The 21,475-nt window shown below is 40.6% G+C and overlaps 1 protein-coding gene across 1 annotated transcript in view; it reads right to left on the minus strand.

Moving 5' to 3' along the window:
- The window catches only part of plxna3 (plexin A3), a 197,180-nt gene extending 181,900 nt beyond the window's left edge, over nt 1-15,280 (minus strand). The window contains exons 1-2 of the mRNA XM_060880759.1: nt 15,079-15,280; nt 49-1,336 (exon numbers count right to left, since the gene is read on the minus strand). Coding sequence (XP_060736742.1) covers nt 49-1,236 — 1,188 coding nt within the window. The 5' untranslated portion in view covers nt 1,237-1,336; nt 15,079-15,280. The remainder of the gene's footprint in view (nt 1-48; nt 1,337-15,078) is intronic.
- Nucleotides 15,281-21,475: the final 6,195 nt, after the last annotated feature.

Below are 21,475 nucleotides of genomic sequence, written 5' to 3' on the forward strand. Positions count from 1 at the left end.
ATGGCTGCAGTTGTCAAAGTACATAATGGTAGGAGAAAAAGTACTCACCGTGTTGATGCAGGGAAGCTCCTTATTGAGCAGCCAAGGCAGAGACAGCCTTCCCTCGCCACGGTAGCAAGACTTGATCCTCTCACGCATGGCCAGGTTGATCTGATGAAGAGTGAACAGGCACAGCACGGTCTCACGGGGCGGATTTGCCCGATTCTTTTGGCCTTGGGAGAACACCACAAAGAGCACATCTTCGTCTTCAGATAGCCCCAGAGCCTGAGCAAGCGTCTTTCCTGGACGGTGCTTGTACGCGGCCTGGACCAGGCGGTATTCCACGCCATCCTTGGTGCAGCCGAGCGGGAATTCGACGTAAGAGTAGAACTCTGTATCATTGGAGCACATGCGGACAATCTTGGACGTGAAGAACTTTTCACCGGTGGCATCCATTTGCGTGAGCTGTGTGTCTAGCTGCAGCGTGAGAAAGTAGATGTAGGTCCGACTGGCGAAGCCGTACACGTAATAGATATCAAATGCAGGATAGAGAGACAGCGTGTCTGATGGAATCTTGATTTGCGATGAAACAAACTCATCCTGGTACACCAAGCTGAACATGCTCGCACTCTCCTCATCCTCTACGAGTTTGCGGCTGGACAACGTCGGAAAGTATTCAGACTTGCCGTCGATGGCAGCGCCGATGAACAATCGTCCGTCTCCCTTCTTTCTCTTCCTCTTTGGATCGTCGTCCTCGTCGCCCACTACCACTCCGGCCATGCCGTCCGCCTCCCGAGCTCCTGAAAGGTAGTGCTCCTTGCGCAAGTGAGGTTCACCGAGCTTGAACAAGTCGCCCAGTCGCAAGAATTGACACACTCCCTGCCAGATGGTGCCACAGGCTACCAGCCGGTTACTAGCATAGTCTATCAGCAGAAGCTTGTTGATGTTATCAGAAAGTTCCTGCTTGTGGGCGCATGTCCGGACACTGGGTGGTGGGTAGCATTTGGAGTTGTCCTCTATCGGACCAGTCTGGTGCGAGCGGAGCTCAGTCAGGTTGTCCGAGAGCTTGTAGATGCGATTGACGGCTCCCACGAACACTTCACCTGTCTTGCGGTGGACGGTCAAGTGCGTCAAGCTGGTGTCCTTCACCCGGAAGGTGCTAATTTCCGGAGGTTGCTCTGTAGGGGTCATCGGGAACGGTGCAACCGTCCCGACGACAAATGCAGTGAAATATGTCAGCAGCCACGACGGAATCATGGTTTCAAAGCTTTCTTTTGAAGAGGAGGGATGAGACGGAGCTCCTTCCCTCAAAATTTTTCACAGATTTTCTTTTTGTAGCGCTTTCAGTAGTTCATGTCTAAAGTAGGAGACAAAAAACGAGACGGCTGGGTTAGTTTCAAAATGGATTATGAGGGAAAGAGCACTGGCTTATCTTTAAAAAGTTTAATTACATTAAGCTGAGGCAGGGAACGTTTTATAACCCTGCGTTCAGATTTTCCACCACTTTTTGTCCCACTCAATCTGCTTTGCCTATGGCCCATTTTAGAGGCAATAATGTCTTGGTCTAGACAGCTGGGTTTAGGGTAAGGGGGCTTTAGAGGGGGTGGGAGTATTGATCGACTGGCTTCTGCTGATGCCAAGCCTAGTCACTCCTGTTCCTCTAACTCAACAGATCACTAATAAACCTTTACAGACATCACTACCACTAATTCACAGCACATTTGTTAATTAGGCTTCGATACTTGACTAGTCATGAGGGAAAACTATGACAAAGTGCCAGGGCAAACAGACAGAAAGGAAGGGAGGGAGGGAGGGAAGGAGGGAGAGTTCAAACCAGACTCGCTGGACATTTACTTGACATTAAAACTCGGTATCTTTAACAGAGGTGTACTTTAGATCAAATGTCTTGCTTTTCAACCCAAATCACCACTCATGCAAGTGCACAGTGGCAGGAATGAAAGTGCTCTGCCTTTCCATCCACACCTTGTACACTCACTTGCTCTTTGTTTCTCACACTCTGTCCCTCAATCACTCTCTCTTTGTCCATCTTTCTCATCTTTTTTCCTTCTGTCTCTCACCATCTTTGTGTCTGTTCTCTCTCTCTCTCTCTCTCTCTCTCAGTAGAAAGGGTTAGGGAGGGTCAAGCTAAGCTCACGCAGGAAGAATGAGCCTTTACTCAGACCTCAGATTCAGTGGTTTGAGGTTTCAAAAGGACTTTCCGGCAGCTGGCAGCGCCCCCTGAGCCAGCCTTCAATTTGGGACGGCGAGACTCAAACCCAGGCCGTTGCCAAGCCGTTCGGTTTTAGTTTTAACTTTCCTTCAGTGAGGTGATGTAAATCAAGGACAGCATGCTGGCAGCACAACTGAATTCCAGCCTTGCAAGATCCTATCAGAGGCTGAGTTCGCCACGGCTGAACCAAAATTTGTTTTTATCCACCCTGTCTTTATAAATAGTCGGAAGAAAAGAACGCCTGGATTATTCGTCTGATCCGATACACCGACGTGCAGGGGAAGTATGAAAATTGCCCGGGTGCTAATCAGGATAATGTGCCACTGGCCTTTAGAGCACTAATGAACCTTAATTAATCCAAAAACAACACTCGTATGAGCTCACATTCCCGTTATTTATACTGGCAAATAGTCCAGGAGAAATGATTCAGCGCCAATGCACGGGCAACCACTTTTGGTTTTTTCGGAGCTGGAGTTAATTGCCCATTGTAATCCAGTGATGGATTGTAACACGTTTCCCGAGGAGCGCAAGACGCTATTGAGCTGCAATCAAGGTGATTTGATTAACACAGTGGTGGCACCGGCTGGTGCCAGGGGTAGAACGCCAATCGCCAAAATGTTGCTGCTTCTTTCCCAAGCTTATGGTTGCACTAAGTCGAATTAAACGTCTCTAACATGCATTGTAAAGGCAGGTATTTGCTTTTCACCTCCTAATAAGACTCTATTAACACCATTCTGTTTTGTATACATGTTCAGCATGCATGAAGTTAAAAAAAAGTCACTTACCGTGTGGTACACGTGTTTAATTAAGTTTAAAGACGTACTAAAATAAGCCCTAATTACTCAAATGATTACACGTTTCTGAAATCTTAATAGATTCTTGAACAGACCGTTCGTAAGAAACCAGTGAAAGACTTCATCACGAGTATTTGTATGAGGTTTTCTTGAAAAACCCCCCCTCGTGGTCGCATAGTAATGAAGATCTTATCTTATCTTATCTTAGATGCACATCACACCTGGTTATCTGTGCTAGTTTCCACCCGGTGTATCCTGTCTTCATTCATCGCTGTTCACCACTTATGAAAAACCACCTCAACGTGATCAATGGACTGGAGCAAAGAAATGACATCGTACACTAAAGCCTAGCCCGCAAGTATCGTGCTACGTTAAAAGCCACCACGTATCTCACGTTGCAAAGCTAGATTTGCTTCTACAACTTGTAGCACTGCCTTGAAAAATCATGTGGAATACCAAGGCAGGAAATATTATTATTACGGTTTACAAAAGCCTTGAAACCTGCCGTATAAATTCATAAAAACAACCAGAAAGAAGTGGGCGAGCAAAAAAAAACCTCAAGAGTGCACGAGATCATCTAATCAAGGACTCCAAAACACTAGTCTCTTCACACCACTTTTGTAATGAGGGTCAACAGCACTTGATTAGAAAGAAGAAGGAGGAGGAGGAGGTGGGGGGGAAGAAAGAAATCGCTCTTCTTACGGGATTTAGGAAGCAAGTCTCGCACGTTTCACACACTTGTGCACAAACACCGCTAATACAAAATTACAACAAAAAAAAATTTGACGTAGCTGTAAATATACGGAACCTTCCCATGTTTACAGCTTGGCCGCTATCGTTATTACGGATTTGTATGTTTTCATCCAATTCAGTTAGAGCAACAGTGTTTCCAACAGTGATGGGCCTCTAATCTCACATGCGGTGGCAGATGGAGACCCTGTCTTCCCAATCTCCAAATCCGAACGTGGCCAATTGTCTTCTCATGAGGACAACATGAGGATAACAGGAGGACAACATGCCCAACTCCATCCTCCAGGTGGCAGATCCTTCGGGTGGTACATGCCACAGCTGGTATTTGAACCTGAAATCAGCGTAGCATGTAGGGGACTCCTTGGCATGTGTTCAAGCGTATCTCTATATGACCTTAAGGGGAAACCCAGCGCTGTTTTTTCTCGGTGTGTTGATTGCACCGACTTGTTCACCCATGAAGGTAAAACCTGGAGGTTCTCCTTTAAACGTCCCTTCCATCAGCTAAAGTAAGAAACCGGCTATGTTAAGACGCAAAGATTTTCTGTATCTGGATGAATTCTTTCTGATTGCAGATCTCTAACGGACATTCTGTAAAATATCTCCATTTATATGAACGGTACGTGGATATGAACCGATCCCAAATTACTCTCAAGGGGGGGGAAGAGAGGTTTAGTGTCAACATTACCATAACAATGTAAGGACTGGAAGTCCGGGCAGCTATTTTAATCACTCTGCTTGTGTTGTTAATGAGTTTTAAATTATTTCCATCACGGCAAACAACATCAGAGTGTGATTTTTTTTTTAAACGGAAAGCGTGAAAAAGAGTTTGCGCTTTCAAACTCTTCTAGCGTTACCGACATTTAAAAAGCAGTTGTTTTGGGAATAAGCACAAGACGCACTGGTATAATGTGCGTGTTCTGCATCTTTGCTGAAATCCTGGCGAATATTAAACCGAGAACTTTACCGAGATCGATTCCCGTCCTGCATCTGCATCAAAATGTAGTTTGATGCCAATCCAACCTCACAATTATTTTAAATAGATTTAAATAAGATTCAGAAGAGTGTTTGCTTACTGGAATGCTTTAAAGGAGCTCGTCGCGAACCAAAGACACACGCAGAGTATCTGATACTAAAAGTAATAACACACCAAGGTTTATTCATCTCTTTAACACACTATTCATATAAATCAGGCCATCCTTAAAAATATTTTGGTTTGCAGGAACAGTAAAAAAAAAAAAAAAAAAAAAAAAAAAAAAAAAAAAAAAAGGGTCGTTAGGTAGGTCTTTTTTTTTTTTCCCAAGTTTCAATGTAAAAAAAAAAAAAAGTACAATTTTGGTGACGGTGATTACGTAGGTATGCATTTAAACAAATTAGCATATCGTGACTGGGGCACGGTGGCTTAGTGGTTAGCACGTTCGCCTCACACCTCCATGGTTGGGGGTTCGATTCCCGCCTCCGCCTTGTGTGTGTGGAGTTTGCATGTTCTCCCCGTGCCTCGGGGGTTTCCTCCGGGTACTCCGGTTTCCTCCCCCGGTCCAAAGACATGCATGGTAGGTTGATTGGCATCTCTGGAAAATTGTCCGTAGTGTGTGATTGTGTGAGTGAATGAGAGTGTGTGTGTGTGCCCTGCGATGGGTTGGCACTCCGTCCAGGGTGTATCCTGCCTTGATGCCCGATGACGCCTGAGATAGGCACAGGCTCCCCGTGACCCGAGGTAGTTCGGATAAGTGGTAGAAGATGAATGAATGAATGAATGAATGAATAATGTATTCCTGATTCTGATTGTGTTACAGTGTTGTGTGGTAGAAAATGAGTGAGATGAGTGAGCATATCGTGACGTCACTGACTGGGTCTTCAACCCGTGCCTTCGGGCGCATCACTGCAAACCTTATTTTGATGCAGGCTATATAGACCACAAACCAATAGTGTAAACATAGATGACGTCACAGGTTTTTATTTAAAAGAAAGAACGTAGCCTTCATTTGTATGTAGGCCTGGGCAATTTATATATTTACAATACTTACTAAAATATAATTAATATTATTTTATTGCTTTTGTATTAGTTGTCCGAAGAGTAAAAAAGGTCGGTCTTAACGCAAATTTACAACCGACAAGTCGGTCGGACTTAAAGCAAAAAAAAAAAAAATAATTGAGTTGGTCCTAAATTGACAGGGTCGGTCGGGTTATGGCAAACATGAATATTTTTAAGGATGCTTCATTAGGATTAAGGATTACACACAAACATACAGAACTATCAGTCTGGTTATTAACAAATTATTACGCTGCATGGAATTTTAGCCGACGACGAGTGCGATCTCTACAATAAAACATAAAAGGTACGTTTATACACCTGTAAATGCCTCTGCTGCATCTGGTGTTTTTTGCACTCCCCTGTCTCCATATCACGAAGTCTACATCTCTAAAATTGATTCCATGGCTGACAGACGTAGAGTTTTCATAAAGCTTTCTTTCAGTATCTGTAGACAGAGATGACGCGGTTGAAAACTACATCTCGCACTGTCTACACGGCTTAGGATTGATAGCGCCTGGCACAGCACTGAACATTCTCCACATAATCATAATACTTCCCTCATGGCTATTCTTTTCTATGCAAACACTATCACACATACCAAAAAAAAGAATAAAAAATGAACGCTAAAATCAAATCCTGCTCATCTGATACCGACAAAGTTCCCGCCAATTGTTATAAGCTGTGTCTTTTGGCAACGTGATACCGTTACTATGTTTGGTGAGATGTTCATTTTCCAGTACGCTCCGTGGCTCGGATTCGAATGAGTCAAAGCAGGTCAAGGCTTTCGTATTGACACGAATTAAGTCCGGTCTGAAATCCACGTGTAACACAGATCTAGTGACAGAAGAAACAATAGTCGTGGACATGGTGAAGTATAAGGGTCACGAGAGGCCAGGGAGGGAAATCACTACGAGCTCTCGGATAGCTTCCTCTTTTCTGTTATCCTAGTGTTGGGTGTCATCCTGCAGGAGGCCGGGGTCAAACCTTCTATTTCACTCTTTCTGTCGTTCCTCAAACAAGTAACAGGAACCGAGTAAAACGAAGAGCGCGGCACTAAAAGTCTGTCTCACGATCGCCGTGTAAATTCGCTCGCTCCGTTTACTTTAATCCAATTCGATTCAAGGATCGTTTAACCTTTTAAGCTTCTTTACATTTCCAAACAATCAAAACAATGTTGGCTTCACGTTATTCACCTCTATAACCGCTTTATGGATGCAGACGTTATTCCAGCAACACTGCCATGAGATTTGCGTACACAATTAACTTATTTGTAGGACAATTTAAAAAGTTACCAATCCGTCTAGCAGCGCAAGGGCGTCGATTTGGGTAGGGACGGTAGGGACATGTCCCTACCAATATCCAGGGAACACTCAATTGTCCCTATCAATAATTCGACCAAGCCCATATATATATATATAGATAGATATATATATACACATAACCACTGATGTCCGTCTGTGTCTTGTGCTTTTTTACTTATTTCATTTAACATTTATCCAGGAATCAATAAATAAGATGAAAAATATTTTACAACGGCGTTCTGTAAAAAATAGCGCAACTTGTGGAACACAAATGTTTAACAGATCTACCCCCTGCATTGAATCCTGCCTCTTTAACTCACCTCTCTATAAGGATTGTCCTTTGCCTTTTTTGAGTCCTGCCTCTCTAACCCACGTCGCTGTTTAATTGGCTTTGTCTTTCTCGCTAATGTGTTGAGGTCGGAGGCTGCAGCTATATACGGTATGAAGCAATATGCAACGTGATTATGCTAACGGTATGTGAGTAAGAAAGTATTCTTATAACAACAGTTTTATGCACAAAATACGGGGAAGGTTTTGACCAATGTCAAATAAATTATGTCTCCACCAATGTCAAATAAATTATGTCTCCACCAATGACAAATAAATTATGTCTCCACCAATGACAAATAAATTATGTCCCCACCAATGACAAAATCAAACTTACGCCCTTGTAGCAGCGGGTTTGTTATTTAACATCCAAAGAACTATTTCAAGACTCCTCAGTATCAGAGCTAAAAAGACCTACGCTGAACCTACATTGGCTCTTATTGGCACTTAAATTGACTAAAATGTTAATCATGATATTTTTTGCCATATCTCCCAGCCCTACTTGGCAGGAAGCGTTATCAAAGTTAGCATTAGTACTTACTGCTACGTGGTGATGGACGTGACAGGATGCAGGATCGTCAAACATCTCGGCGGATTCCGTCTCTGTCATAACAAACATTATCGACTGAATAATCAGTCGATAATTCAGTATTCAGAATGAAGCATGTTGCCAATTAAGCATTGCTTTACTGAGATTGGCTTTTCATCACCAAATGATTAGTAACTAATCGTGTATTATTAATGATGAAGAGCCAAAAACACCACTTCTGACAATGGCAAAGCCTTATTCCACTTTCAGCATACGTAAAATCACAGCTGGAGCCTTTTGCCATGATCCTGCGAGAAGGTTATGTCTTTACCCTGTCCTTATCACTTCTATCAGCATGTGCTGAGCTCAGTTGAATAACCTTTTCCTGCCATATATTGGGAAAGCGCAAGAAAAATCCACCTGTCTGCGCCAAAGAAAAACAAAAGATCTCATTAAAGATAGCGGCGAGGACTGATCTATCATTTGGTATGGAAACGGTAAGGCGGAAGAGAGAGAAAGAGAGAGAGAGAGAGAGAGGAAGAGAGAGAGAGAGAGAGAGAGAGAGAGAGAACCAGACAGCAACAGGGAGACTAAGAGACGAGACAGGGCGAGTGAGCAGAGACAGTAGCTATTGTTCAGTGATCACCACCTCCAGTGCCTTCACATTTCATCTCCACTCTGAGCTCGCTGTCAGGACGATGAAGCCATGTTTGATCCCACCATGGAAAACTGACAAAAGCAACAGACAGGACCATAGACTTCCATTGCAACTTCCAGTCTTAGAATACCGTGCAGAAACCAGAGAGATATCAGAGAGAGGTCTAACAGACGCAGAGCCGGACGACCTCGACGTGAATATTGTCCCGAATCAGTCGCACCACTGTTATATAATCTTGCTGTGACCATGTGCTGTCACCGTGCCGGGAATCATCGTCTCCACGTAGACATGACCGAAGACATGATTCATCCACCATCTACAAATGATTTAAAATCACTCGTTGCTCATCGATCAAGCTTTGTGGGAGTTTTTTAATGACCGCATTTTCAGGAAGTTTACAAAACCTATGAATAGTTACAAACTACTGCATGTCCTTAAAATGATAATTAAAGATGGCAGTGAAATCATCCGTTAAAACAGAACCACAAAATGGTGATACTAAACTGTGAATACATTTTAAAACATCTCCATAAAAGGCAAAGTGGTGCAGTGGATTTGTGGTTCTTGCATCGCTTCATATACTGTATGAAGTAGATTTCTATTTTGGTTGAAGAGATCATATTGTTGCCATGTAATTTACTGGACATCGAGGGGCGCGCTGCACTGAGTTCACTCGAGTGCCATCCACTTAAGCTTCTGTGTGGTCCAAAGCAAGTGGATTCTCATAATATAGCCAAATGTAGTAAAGCATTACAATGTCGTGGGTTACATTCGGCGGTGTGCAGTTTAACCCATATATTCGAGATGTACAAGATGAAAGCTACAGCTCAGAAAAAAAAAATCGAAAACTGCGTTTCATGGCAAAGACACTGACAGTAATGACTGTTTGAAACGTAATGTAAAACGTAAGACACACATAAATAAATATAAAAATAGTGAGCGGGTCTTCTTTAGCGTTCTTTAGCTTTAAAATGCATTTATGGTACACGACTGGATCAAAAGGACCAAAGGAACAATAAGCTTTCATCTTGGAACTGATGAACATTTTTCCAGAAGTTTACACGATCCACAAAATACTATCTTTTTATAAATGTGTATAAAATTCTGAATAAAAATAAAGAATAAAGATTCTGGCCAGATTTACAACATTAATTTTTTAATGCGTATGATGATACATCACATAAATTACAGATTTTGTGGGACAGATGATTTACATTTAATAACAGCCACAAAATTCCGTCAAACGCAAAGCTCATGAGCTAAAAACGACAAAATGGCAACTAAATGGTGAACGCGGCATACGCTAGAATTAACCGGTAACACAGCATAGCTACTGCAGCATGTACACAGACTTCTTACGTCCAGCACGACTATATTTATAGTGCTTTTAGTGCCTTTAATCACGGATTTGTGTCGGACGGCTTTCGTTTAGGTCATTAATATGAAATGTTTCACAAGATTACGGTTAAATTAATTCGCGCAACTGAAATAAACAGCAAATTAATCTTAACGGATTAACGTATCAATAACTGAGTAACTAACAGCCAGCTAACTAATCACCAATAATCAATGTCAATTGTCATCGAATCGAGGTTCACGTTAGCAAGCCTCCTTTTTACACAAACATATGAGCTCTTGCAGTATGTTAACCTTTTTGTGAATGAACTATATTTTCCTAAACACCACATCACCAGTGCAAATACACCTTAACTACAGAAGTTACTAATAAATTTATTTACAGCTTTAATAACGATTCCTGCTGTCTGACAGCTTAGCTATGTTTATATAATCCGATTACTAATAACGCAATTTATAACAGCATTGTCTGTTATAGCCAGTGTATTATTACTATTAGCTATAGTAACTATAGCTAATAGTAATTAGTAGCAATGCTAATACTATTAGCATTCTATTAACAATGCTAACATGACGGACACGTCAACATAATGCTGGTGATTCATAGCATGTGTTATAGACATTTTCTGGCAGCAAGTTCAGGAAATAATAGCATTCTTGAACTTAAGCATGTGCTACAGTAGTTTTACAAAATATGGAACGCAGAATTTGTTCATTAAATATTTTAGCCACATTCTGTTAGAAAAAGACAACAGAAATCGAAACGTTTATTGCGTTTGGCCTAGTTACGTTGTATTTGTGCAAAGTCCATGCTAAAAATACCGTTAGTAGCATTCTAATTCATTGTTATTAGCATTATTTTCATTCACAAATGATCCAAAAGTCATGGGTTTGATTGAGTTTGACTGTAATAATTTACATAAAGGGAGAGAACGCAATAAAAAGTCAGTCAGCAAGTCAATCAACCGACAGCTTACAACACAAGCCACACCAGCAGAGGAAAACAGAAACAACAAGAGACCGCTTAGCCTAAACCTTGACTTAACATCAACAATATGAGTCACCCATTTTATATTTCTAACCATTATATGTTCACTTTCTATTCAGGGTACACAGATTTTCACACCGTATTTAGCATGTTACGTGCCGTTTACAGTGACAAAAGGATTTTCTATTCAGTATTAGCCTCTATTTAACTTCTCCCTGCTATGTTGTCAGACTGCTTCCCCCCATTTGCTATGTTTTACTCCCACCAGACAGAGAAAATGACCTTGGGCTGTAGAAATAATTTAGTTCTGATATAATTCAGTTACAGTTTGGGTTGTTTTATTAAATGGTGTGTTTTGAAAGCATGACTGAAATGGAAACATTCAATCAGGCAAATCTCAGCATAATGCTAGCGCTTGTGGGTATATTAGCATCTGTTACATACTTTTTTTTTGCCATTATGTTAAGGAAATAATAGCATTTCAGCTATTATTGTGTAATACAGTAGCTCTATTATATAATGACTGCAATATTCTAGTTTAATAGTTAAAACATCTCCGTTTTAGACACATTTTTAGCCACATTAGCTACATTCCTTTTAGCTAACTACATGGTTTTAGAGAAGTGAAAATTTCCAGATTAAATATTGCAATCGTGCACCAAAATGTGTTGCAATATCTGTGGTTTTTCTAGTAAAGGATGAATTTTGAACGCCTGCCACAGATTTTTATTATTTATGGCTTTTGACGCTGCTCGTGAATTAAGATTTGTTTTAAATGCATACTCGTATTGAATCACGCTAAAATTGCTACTGAATATACTGTACAATATACACAATAAAAGTCTCGTTGTATATGTAAAGGTTTGCTATAGTAACATTTTGTAACATACAGTAACTTTTGCATTTAAAACCATACAGCATAAAAAAAAATTCCATATGAGTTGTGTTTGTTTTTTTGGTATAAAATGGATTTTATTTTTTATTTTAGTTAAATGCGGAAATTAACTCCAATTAATTATTTTGGAATTTTTAAATGAAGAGTTGTATTGATTCTTTAAAATTCAAAAATTGTAATTAATAACTCTTTAATTAATTAATTAATTAACTCTTCATTTTTTAATTCCAATATAATTAATAAAGTGTTATTAAAAATATCATCATGAGCTGGATATTACATCTTGGAATTCTCTGAAAGTAAAGTAAAATCTGCAATAATTAATCTACTAATAGCCCAATCCTATATTGAACCTCATACAAACAACCAACACAACCATGAATATCCCAGTATGCAGTAGTACAGAAGTGTAGGAAGTTCTCCAAGTTCTTTTTTTTAATTATTTATATCTTGTATTATTTATAACCGGCACTACTTTGAAACGTTGTACATTTTGCACTGACCGTCGAGATAATTCATTGATTTATTTAAAAACCTTGAATACGATTACATGAGCGTAAATATATATTATTTAGTTTTAAGATGGTATGTAAATCGGACCAATCTGGCCACCCTGGCAACAGACATGTATGGGTCACAAAGATGAAACTACACAAAATGTCTCCAGCATCCTAAACACGTTGGTTATCTTTACATAATTACCCGACACGATCGGACAATTAACTTTCTATAAGGTTTTGTTGATTATGCTGTTCTCTTCTAGCCGTCAGATCGACTGCTTCGCTTTTGCTCCTGCACTGCAGTGTAATAACAACCTACAGGTAGTGTAGTGACAAATCTTTTCAAAAGTCTGGAAAATTGGCAGGGAGAGGATAATAATATGTGATCTTCTAATGAAAATCTGTCAATCAACTCCAATACTAATATATATATATATATATATATATATATATATATATATATATATATATATATATATATATATATATATATATATATATATATTTACACGTACATATATATAATATGTATACACACTAATAACAAAAAGTTGTCTGTGGTTCCTCTTAAAGCTCAGAGGTTAAATAAAAACACATCCAGAGCAAGTCAGTCACACTCAACCTCGGTTTTTTCCCTTAATTAATGCACCCGCTGTATAGCGTTGACAAAGGAAGACTCGAATCACCAAGGATCTCATGGCAGATCTCGTCCAGCCTGGATATCACAGGAGTACTGTTACACAAAGCATCAATACTTTCACAATACTACAGTGTGTCGTATTATGCCTGTTGGCATGCTAATTCGGCTCGAATTGGCACCACCACTCAAGGAAATCACGCACGCCCTTTGTCAAGCAAATAGCCTATTTAGCAGAAGTGCTCGTGAACTGTCTGTAGGCCACATTTAAATTAGCTTTACAACACACCACGGCGGCGCCAAGTTCTTGAATCGGATTGGACAGATGATGTTATTTAACAAATTAAACAATAGTTAATGTGGCTTATTTTTTGGTAAGACGCCTCCAGTCTGTTCAACCAGTTATTTGTTGTCTTATTGACTTCAAAAGAGAGACAACTGACTTCGAAAGAGAAAATGTTTAGCGTAAATGATAACAGGAACTAAACTAGCTTTACAGATATTCCAATAAAATCGTTTATCATCTGCAAGTTGCTCTGTATGCCTCGGTCACATCACCCAACCTTGTTGTGGATTATTTTACTATATCAACATGCTCCAAAGCATTTTACTCACTGCTGATTACCGACGATGACAATATTAAGCATTCAACACGTTCTTCATTTAATCAACTTGTACTTAATTGATAGTATAGTATCAACTCCATTGCAGATCTCATAAGGAAATCTATATCAATCGATATGGTACGAAGGAATCGGGAAATAGTACGAATATTAACTCTGATATTCTAAACCTTTACGAACTCTTACTGATCGTCTCGTGCAGAGATGTTAGTGTTAAAGTTGTGGTTGTACACGTACGTAGTTGTTATAACCATATACACACGACACAATGGCTTACGGTCGGTTTCGAAACAACAAAGATGTCGATTATCCATCCATCTCATGTCACCATGAATCATGGGACTTTAAACCACGTTAAAAAAACCCTTTTATTTTATATTTGGGAGTCCTGACGACCATCGAACATAATTATAGTGCGTGTTTGTATTCCTCTACAAGAGGGTGTGAGATCCAGATCCACAAACGTATGGAAATGCAAGACGGACAAGGCGACAAGCCATCGTCAAATACACTAAAAACCTTTCTAATCGTGTCACGTTTACATATTTAAACAGTCTTTAAATGATTGTTTGTTACAGAATGAATGATCAAGCCCTCTGATATCAGGAAGCTCAAACATTGACTCAAACACTCCATTCAGACCAGACCTGGATATATATATATATATATATATATATATATATATATATATATATATATGATGTATGCATATGATGAGACTGGTTTTTTTTTGGGGGAGGGTTTTCCTACCACCTCAAAAACATATAAAATCTATCATCGTAATAAGAGAAGCACAAGAATATGGTCACGTGACACGAGGTCGTACAGATCGTACAGATGTTGATCCGAGAGGTTAGAACGATGAACGCTGTAACACAGGCGGGAGCAGTGAACGCAGCACGGCAGCCTTTAGTGCGGTTAATTGGTTAGACGAGATGCTGCATCTAATTAAATTAAGAGGAAACGCACGAAAATCTAAACAAGCTGGAAGTTCGGGGTGGATAAAAGGAAATAATCAGGATTAAATATTAACGTGTGAAATAAAATAATCACAAAAACAATCATGCAGTGATTCATGCGAAAGCCTAAAGCGTGTGAATCTTAGGTTAAAGGGGGGAAGAAAAAAAATGACAACACGCCTGATTTTATCGCCTCCTTTGTTCGGAACAGAAGCAAAGCGGCCGCTGTTTAAACACGTTTTCATCTCCGGAGCCCGTCCGAGCCACACGCGCACACACACGCACACACACGCACGCGCTCCGTTTACGCATCCGAGCGAAAAGCGTTTTAGCGTCGAGGTGGGTGTTTTTTTTTTTTTTTTCGTGCACCGGGAAAAGCGTGCGTTGTGTATCGTTATGTAAAAAAGAAATAAAAATAAAAATAATAAAATAAATAAAATAAGCATGCCAGGATGTGCGGCTGGAGCTAAAGCACGAGCGCTCACGGTGTAGACCAGGGTTAGGGCTCGCGCACACCTACCTGTGTTCAAAGTGCAACAGTTAGATCCACAGCTCGTGTTGAAAACAACGCAATCCCGGAATCCGTCTCTCCTTTTGCGTGTGTGTGTGTAAAAGGAAAGCAGTTAGGACGCAGGAGAATAATAAAAACCCAGGGTGCTTCACCGCCCCGACTGCGTCGCAAATCTCATAACCCCGAGAAAACAGTCCTGCTTTCTTCAGAAGCGCGGGGTGCGCGACTACTGGCCCTTTAAATGGAGCGTACCATCTGTGGAAGAGGGGTGCGCTGTTATTCGCGTCCACTATACAACACCGATACAAGCGTTTCCATCACTACTTACAACATTCCTTTTTACATATCATTTAATTTATCACGACTTGACATCAATGATTAGTTAATTAATACAAATGTAGATTTTGATAAACGGTCTCATTGTGTAATCCACCCTCACGCAGGCTTTGGTTTAAGCCCGCCCTTTAGCTTGTATTTTTCTACCAACCCAGATGTTGGATGAAGAACGGTGTGTGTGTGTGTGTGTGTGTGTGTGTGTGTGTGTGTGTGTGTGTGTGTGTGTGTGTGTACAAAAACAACAACTAAGGTCCTGCTCCTTACATACAAAACAGAAGATACAAATAACGCTATGAGGGATGTGGTAGCTCTGTGGTTAAGGTGTTGGACTTCTGATCAGAAGGTCATGAGTTTATATCCAAGCTGCCACTGCTGGGCCCCCGAGCAAGGCCCTTAACCCTCAATTGCTCAGTTAAATGTAAGTCGCTCTGGATAAGGGTGTCTGCTAAATGCCATAACCATAACCATAAATACTCATGTTTGTCACCTGAAGACGTCTTAAAGGTCACATGGCACGTTCAGAAAGGCTTTTGTCTTTGGATATATATCACATCAAGTTGTGGTCAGAGCACAGATATCAGTGATGATACAGCAACACTGGAAAAAAGTGAATAAGGGACTTGCTCAAGGGCCTGACAGTTGCATCTCCAGGTTTTGGACATGACGCCGTGTTCTTAGTTTAGTTACCCCAAGCCACCACCACAGTTGCATCTCGCCAGGTTTGGGACATGACCCCCTGTCCTTAGTTTAGTTACCCAGGCTACCAAGATGCACAGTTGCATCTCTCCAGGTTTGGGACATGACCCCCTGTCCTTAGTTTAGTTACCCCAAGCTACCTCCACAGTTGCATCTCACCAGGTTTGGGACATGACGCCGTGTTCTTAGTTTAGTTACCCCAAGCCACCACCACAGTTGCATCTCGCCAGGTTTGGGACATGACCCCCTGTCCTTAGTTTAGTTACCCAGGCTACCAAGATGCACAGTTGCATCTCTCCAGGTTTGGGACATGACCCCCTGTCCTTAGTTTAGTTACCCCAAGCTACCTCCACAGTTGCATCTCTCCAGGTTTGGGACATGACCCCCTGTCGTTAGTTTAGTTACCCCAAGCCACCACCACACCCCTTGAACAAATTTGTCAAGAAGGAGCACAAACACAGTCCTCCACTATTTGGAGTTTAGTTTAGTTATTTGAAGCTAAACGGGGCTAATCTTTGAATTGTCCACCACCACTAAAATGCCCTGATCCCTGAGAGTGCTTTACAGCTTATTTATGATATGAGGACAGACTAGAGTGCATAAGATGCGTCCTTATGTTGTTTTCCAGTAATGAACTTTGATGTAATCTACCAGCAAATAGCAAAGCAATCTATTTATTCAAATGGTGCAGCCCAGTAAATGGCTGTTTAGGGAAAATGACACTCTGCAGTAAACAAATGTAAATTCGACTGACATAAAGAGGCAGAGAATCATGATAAAGGATCTGCGCCCTCAGCGGGTTTAATCAAAAGTGCTAATAGCGATCAGAATGGGCCTCTCTAATACACAGCTTCCAGCCAGTTGTGTTTGGAGGATTGCCGGATGATTTACTTCAACGTGCTGAGCTGATTCAGCTGAAAGATCTTTAATTCGGTCCAATTTTTATGTGTGTAATGTTTTTACTAATAGACTCGTCTACAGAGCAGTTGTACAGAAAGCTGGATTTAGACCTAATATCTGTAGGTATCAGTGGACAGGAAGAAACCAGGAGAAAAAGCAGATTCAAAACGTAACCTGTCCTCCTCTTTGTGACATCAGATAGCAGGAGTGTAACCTTTTACACTTCTAGTAGAAAATCAGACGTATACGATGATTCGTGTCCTGATCACAGCACTGAGTCTTTATGATTACAGCAGCAGCTCTCGGGTGGAAAAATATACCGTAACTAGCGATGATGAAACTGAGATCTAAACCATGGAAGGTTCACAGCAGCTGCATTTTAGTTACAATGGAGATATTAGGGTTTACTTGCACAGTTTCGTCTTAGTTGCTGTAAGGAACGAGAAAAACGGTCCATTGTTCAGGTAAAATGGCTATAATAGGAAAAATTCTTTTGTTCTCTAATGTGTGAAATCTGTTCAAAGAACATTTGAAAAATATGCCGGGAAGGAAAAAAAGAAACACTGAGAAAATTACTTAATAAATTCTCAGCAAAACACAAAAAAGTAGTAATAAGTAAATACGATAAACGATATCCACTTATTTGCCCTTTTAATATTAGGACAAACATAACAGTAATTGTAATATTTGTAATGATGATTTAATCTATTTTAAGTTAATGGAAAAATGTTTGTATAATATTAGACATTAGATAGATAGATAGATAGATAGATAGATAGATAGATAGATAGATAGATAGATAGATAGATAGATTTTTTTATTGTCATTGCTCAGGGTACAACAAAATGGAATAGAAGTTGATTGGGCATTGTGATTATAGACCTCAGTATAATCCTGGTTAAAGCCCAGAATCTACAGCATCCATCTGAGAAACATGACTGAGACTTTGGCGCTAACTGTTTTTGTGACTTGGGACAATGTACAAGTGCAGAAGTAGAGCATCCAGAGCTTTAGATGAGAAGACGAAGCCCGGGAGACGTCATGGTACATCCAGTGACCTAAATGATATGTAAACACTACAAGGAGTGAGGATGGGGTACAGGACGGCGTTTGCCCTATAAACCCCCCTCCATCTTGCTCTCTCTAATCCACCCCCGAGTTTTGTGGCACATCCGTCAGCGCCTACCTTATTTTTCTCTCTTTTTCTCTCTCTGTAATTGTGAGCATTTGTAATTGAAGCCACTTGAGGCTCTGTGGCTGTGTCGGCTCTACCGGGGGAGAGGAAGAGTGGAAGAGTGGAAGAGTGCGGCTCGGTGTTGCTGTGTCAGGCCTGCCAGGGAATTTAGGATGGGAAGAGGGCAGGAAAAAGTGAAGGAGTGCGAGGGAGGGACCCTCCCGTGAAGATAAAAAGGGGAGTGTGTGGTTTTCTCTTTGAAAGCAGGGCCCTAATCATAGTGAAGCGCTGTCATGCTGCTGCCCCACATCCTCTACACACACACATACACACACACACACAAAATTTGAGCACATGTTCAGAGTTAAGACAAGCGTAATGGAAAAATGCACTAAACTCATTTGTATAGCGCACAAACAGTAGTTGTACTTCCTTATTTGTCCAAGAACGAATGACTTTTTGTAAGTAAAAAAAAAAAAAGACCTGCAGCATTTTTGTGTTAGCATTCAAGTGTTAAACAGAAAGTCCACCCTGAACCGGATCAAAGAGCTTATACACAAATTAAAATACACGTCTTATGTGTTAAGTGATTCTGGTGACGATTGCCTACAAAGACAAAAAAGTAAGGACAAGGACACCCTTAGCTCAAATTGCTGTTCACACCCCGCACTGCGCCACGCTTCCCCCAACCCCCCAGCGCTGCTCGACTGCTCCCACTACCCACTAATCTCTCAAAACACAAGGAAAGTATGCATTATGACTCTTCTGTTCTGGCACCTGGGTAGTAGAATGAACTTCCCCTAAATATCTGAACAGCTGAGTCACCAGCTGGCTTCAAACAATGTCTTAAAAACCTACCTTTTCCTGAAGTACATAAACTACTTACCTCTCAACAGAGTTTTTAAATTGATTTGAATATTTTTAGTCTGTGACCTAGTGATCCAGTACCTGATGTATTTATTCACTGACAGAGACTTTTTCTCAAAGAACGTCGCTCAGGTCCGTCACCTGTCAAATGACGTAAATGTAAATGATTTGTTGGTTGGTGCTGTATTTAATTCATTCATTCATTCATCTTCTACCGCTTATCCGAACTTCCTCGGGTCACGGGGAGCCTGTGTCTATCTCAGGCGTCATCGGGCATCAAGGCAGGATACACCCTGGACGGAGTACCAACCCATCGCAGGGCACACACACACTCTCATTCACTCACGCAATCACACACTACGGACAATTTTCCAGAGATGCCAATCAACCTACCATGCATGTCATTGGACCGGGGGAGGAAACCGGAGTACCCGGAGGAAACCCCCAAGGCACGGGGAGAACATGCAAACTCCACACACACAAGGCGGAGGCGGGAATCGAACCCCCAACCCTGGAGGTGTGAGGCGAACGTGCTAACCGCTAAGCCACCGTGCCTCCTGCTGTATTTAATATTTATTATTATTCCTGTCAAAAGTTAGCAGTTTTCTTCCAGTGTGATGTTACAGAGATACAACGCTATTGCTAACACAGTTACACTGGAGCTTAATTAGAGAAAGAAATTCACCGTACATGGAAAAGACTCGTCTCGGCTAGTTAGCGATCTGCGAGATGACGAGCGTGTTAGTCTTGATGACGGTATTAACATTGAACGTTGACGTTTTGTTAGTTGATCTGATGAACAGAGTGTATAAACAAGGAGGACAGACTAATAGAAGAATTAAAGCTTTGCTGCATCACTATCTTTAGGTAGAGTTGGTTAACCAAACAGAAAATAAACCAACATGGTGATGAAAGGTGTTTAAACTGAAAGGCCATTGCATGGTCTCTGATTTTGTTGAAGGATTTTTGCGTTGCAGCCAAAAAATGCTTGTTTTTGCTTTTTTTTTCGTTGAAATTGATGAAATTGCAAATACACAAGGATCCTTTATGCTTGTTTGTTCATTCCGCTTTAACTCGCGCGATCGTGAGATCTCTGAATCCTTTAGGGATAGATTGAAGGTCACATGTTAAATATAGAGATTAATATGCAAGTCATTCAGGGTGGATTTTTTCTTTAAAGTAGCTGCTCTTTGGTTCAATCAGTGTAACAAGCTGTTATTAGTTTAATTCTGTTGTATTTATGGGCCATCAGGACGAATAAAACAACCTTTTCATCACGTGTAACGTCGTCTCCTTTTTATCATATCATGCCATCAGAGAGTGGATTGTGATTTATTGGATTTCTAAGATTATTTAATTTCGTCTTGCCTTTAAAGTGTTCGCCTGGAGGTCACACACCGTCATTTCTGAAGGTCGAACAGGGAGCGGACAGCCAGAGCATGTTTATGAGAACCCCTCTAAAGCCATGTTTACAAGCGGCTGTGAAACTTCATTCACCTTGAAAAGAATAAGAAAAAAAGTTTACTCAGAGCTCGGTTTGAAAAACAAAGAGCACGAGAAGAGAAGATGAAATTCGCTGATGCAAAGCTGCGTTTAAAAACAATAAAATGAAACAATATGCAGAAAATCAAATAAAATGTTATGAGAAGCCAGTGGAAAGAAAGAAAGAAAGAAAGAAAGAAAGAAAGAAAGAAAGAAAGAAAGAAAGAAAGAAAGGTGCAATTGGAAACTAACAAAGAAATAAAATTATAGTGAAGAAAGAAAGAAAGAAAGAAAGAAAGAAAGAAAGAAAGAAAGACAGGTAGGAGAAAGAAAGAAAGAAAGAAAGAAAGAAAGAAAGAAAGAAAGAAAGAAAGAAAGAAAGAAAGAAAGATGTACCAGGAAGAAAGACATCTAGGAGAAAGGAAAAAAGAAAGAAAGAAAGAAAGAAAGAAAGAAAGAAAGAAAGAAAGAAAGAAAGAAAGAAAATGCAAAAAGTGAAGATGGAAATCTCTAGAGACAATGAAAGAATGAACAGGTGAGAATAAAGAATAAAGAACAAATGGAAAGAAAGAGTTTACCTCAAAATATAAAAAGGGAGAAGGCTGCATTTCTACATGAAGTTTCAATTTTGTAGACAACAAATGAGGAAATTTGAATTGTTTATTTATTTATTTAATCACCCTAATCCAAAAGTTGTATCTTATTAGAAATAATGATATAAGATTACAAAGCAGGGGACACCCTGGTCGGGGTGGCAACTCATCACAGGGCACAATCATACACACTCCTACAATTTAGAGAAGTTAATCAGCCTACAAGGCGTCTGTTTGGACTGGGGGAGAAAACCAGAGAACCCGGAGGAAACCCCTGAAGCAAGGGTAGAACATGATGATTACACACACACACACACACACACTCCGTGACCCCAATCACATGTTTAGTTATTCACCT

The sequence above is a fragment of the Tachysurus vachellii genome, chromosome 11 (assembly GCF_030014155.1).
Source record: "Tachysurus vachellii isolate PV-2020 chromosome 11, HZAU_Pvac_v1, whole genome shotgun sequence".
NCBI lineage: Eukaryota > Metazoa > Chordata > Actinopteri > Siluriformes > Bagridae > Tachysurus > Tachysurus vachellii.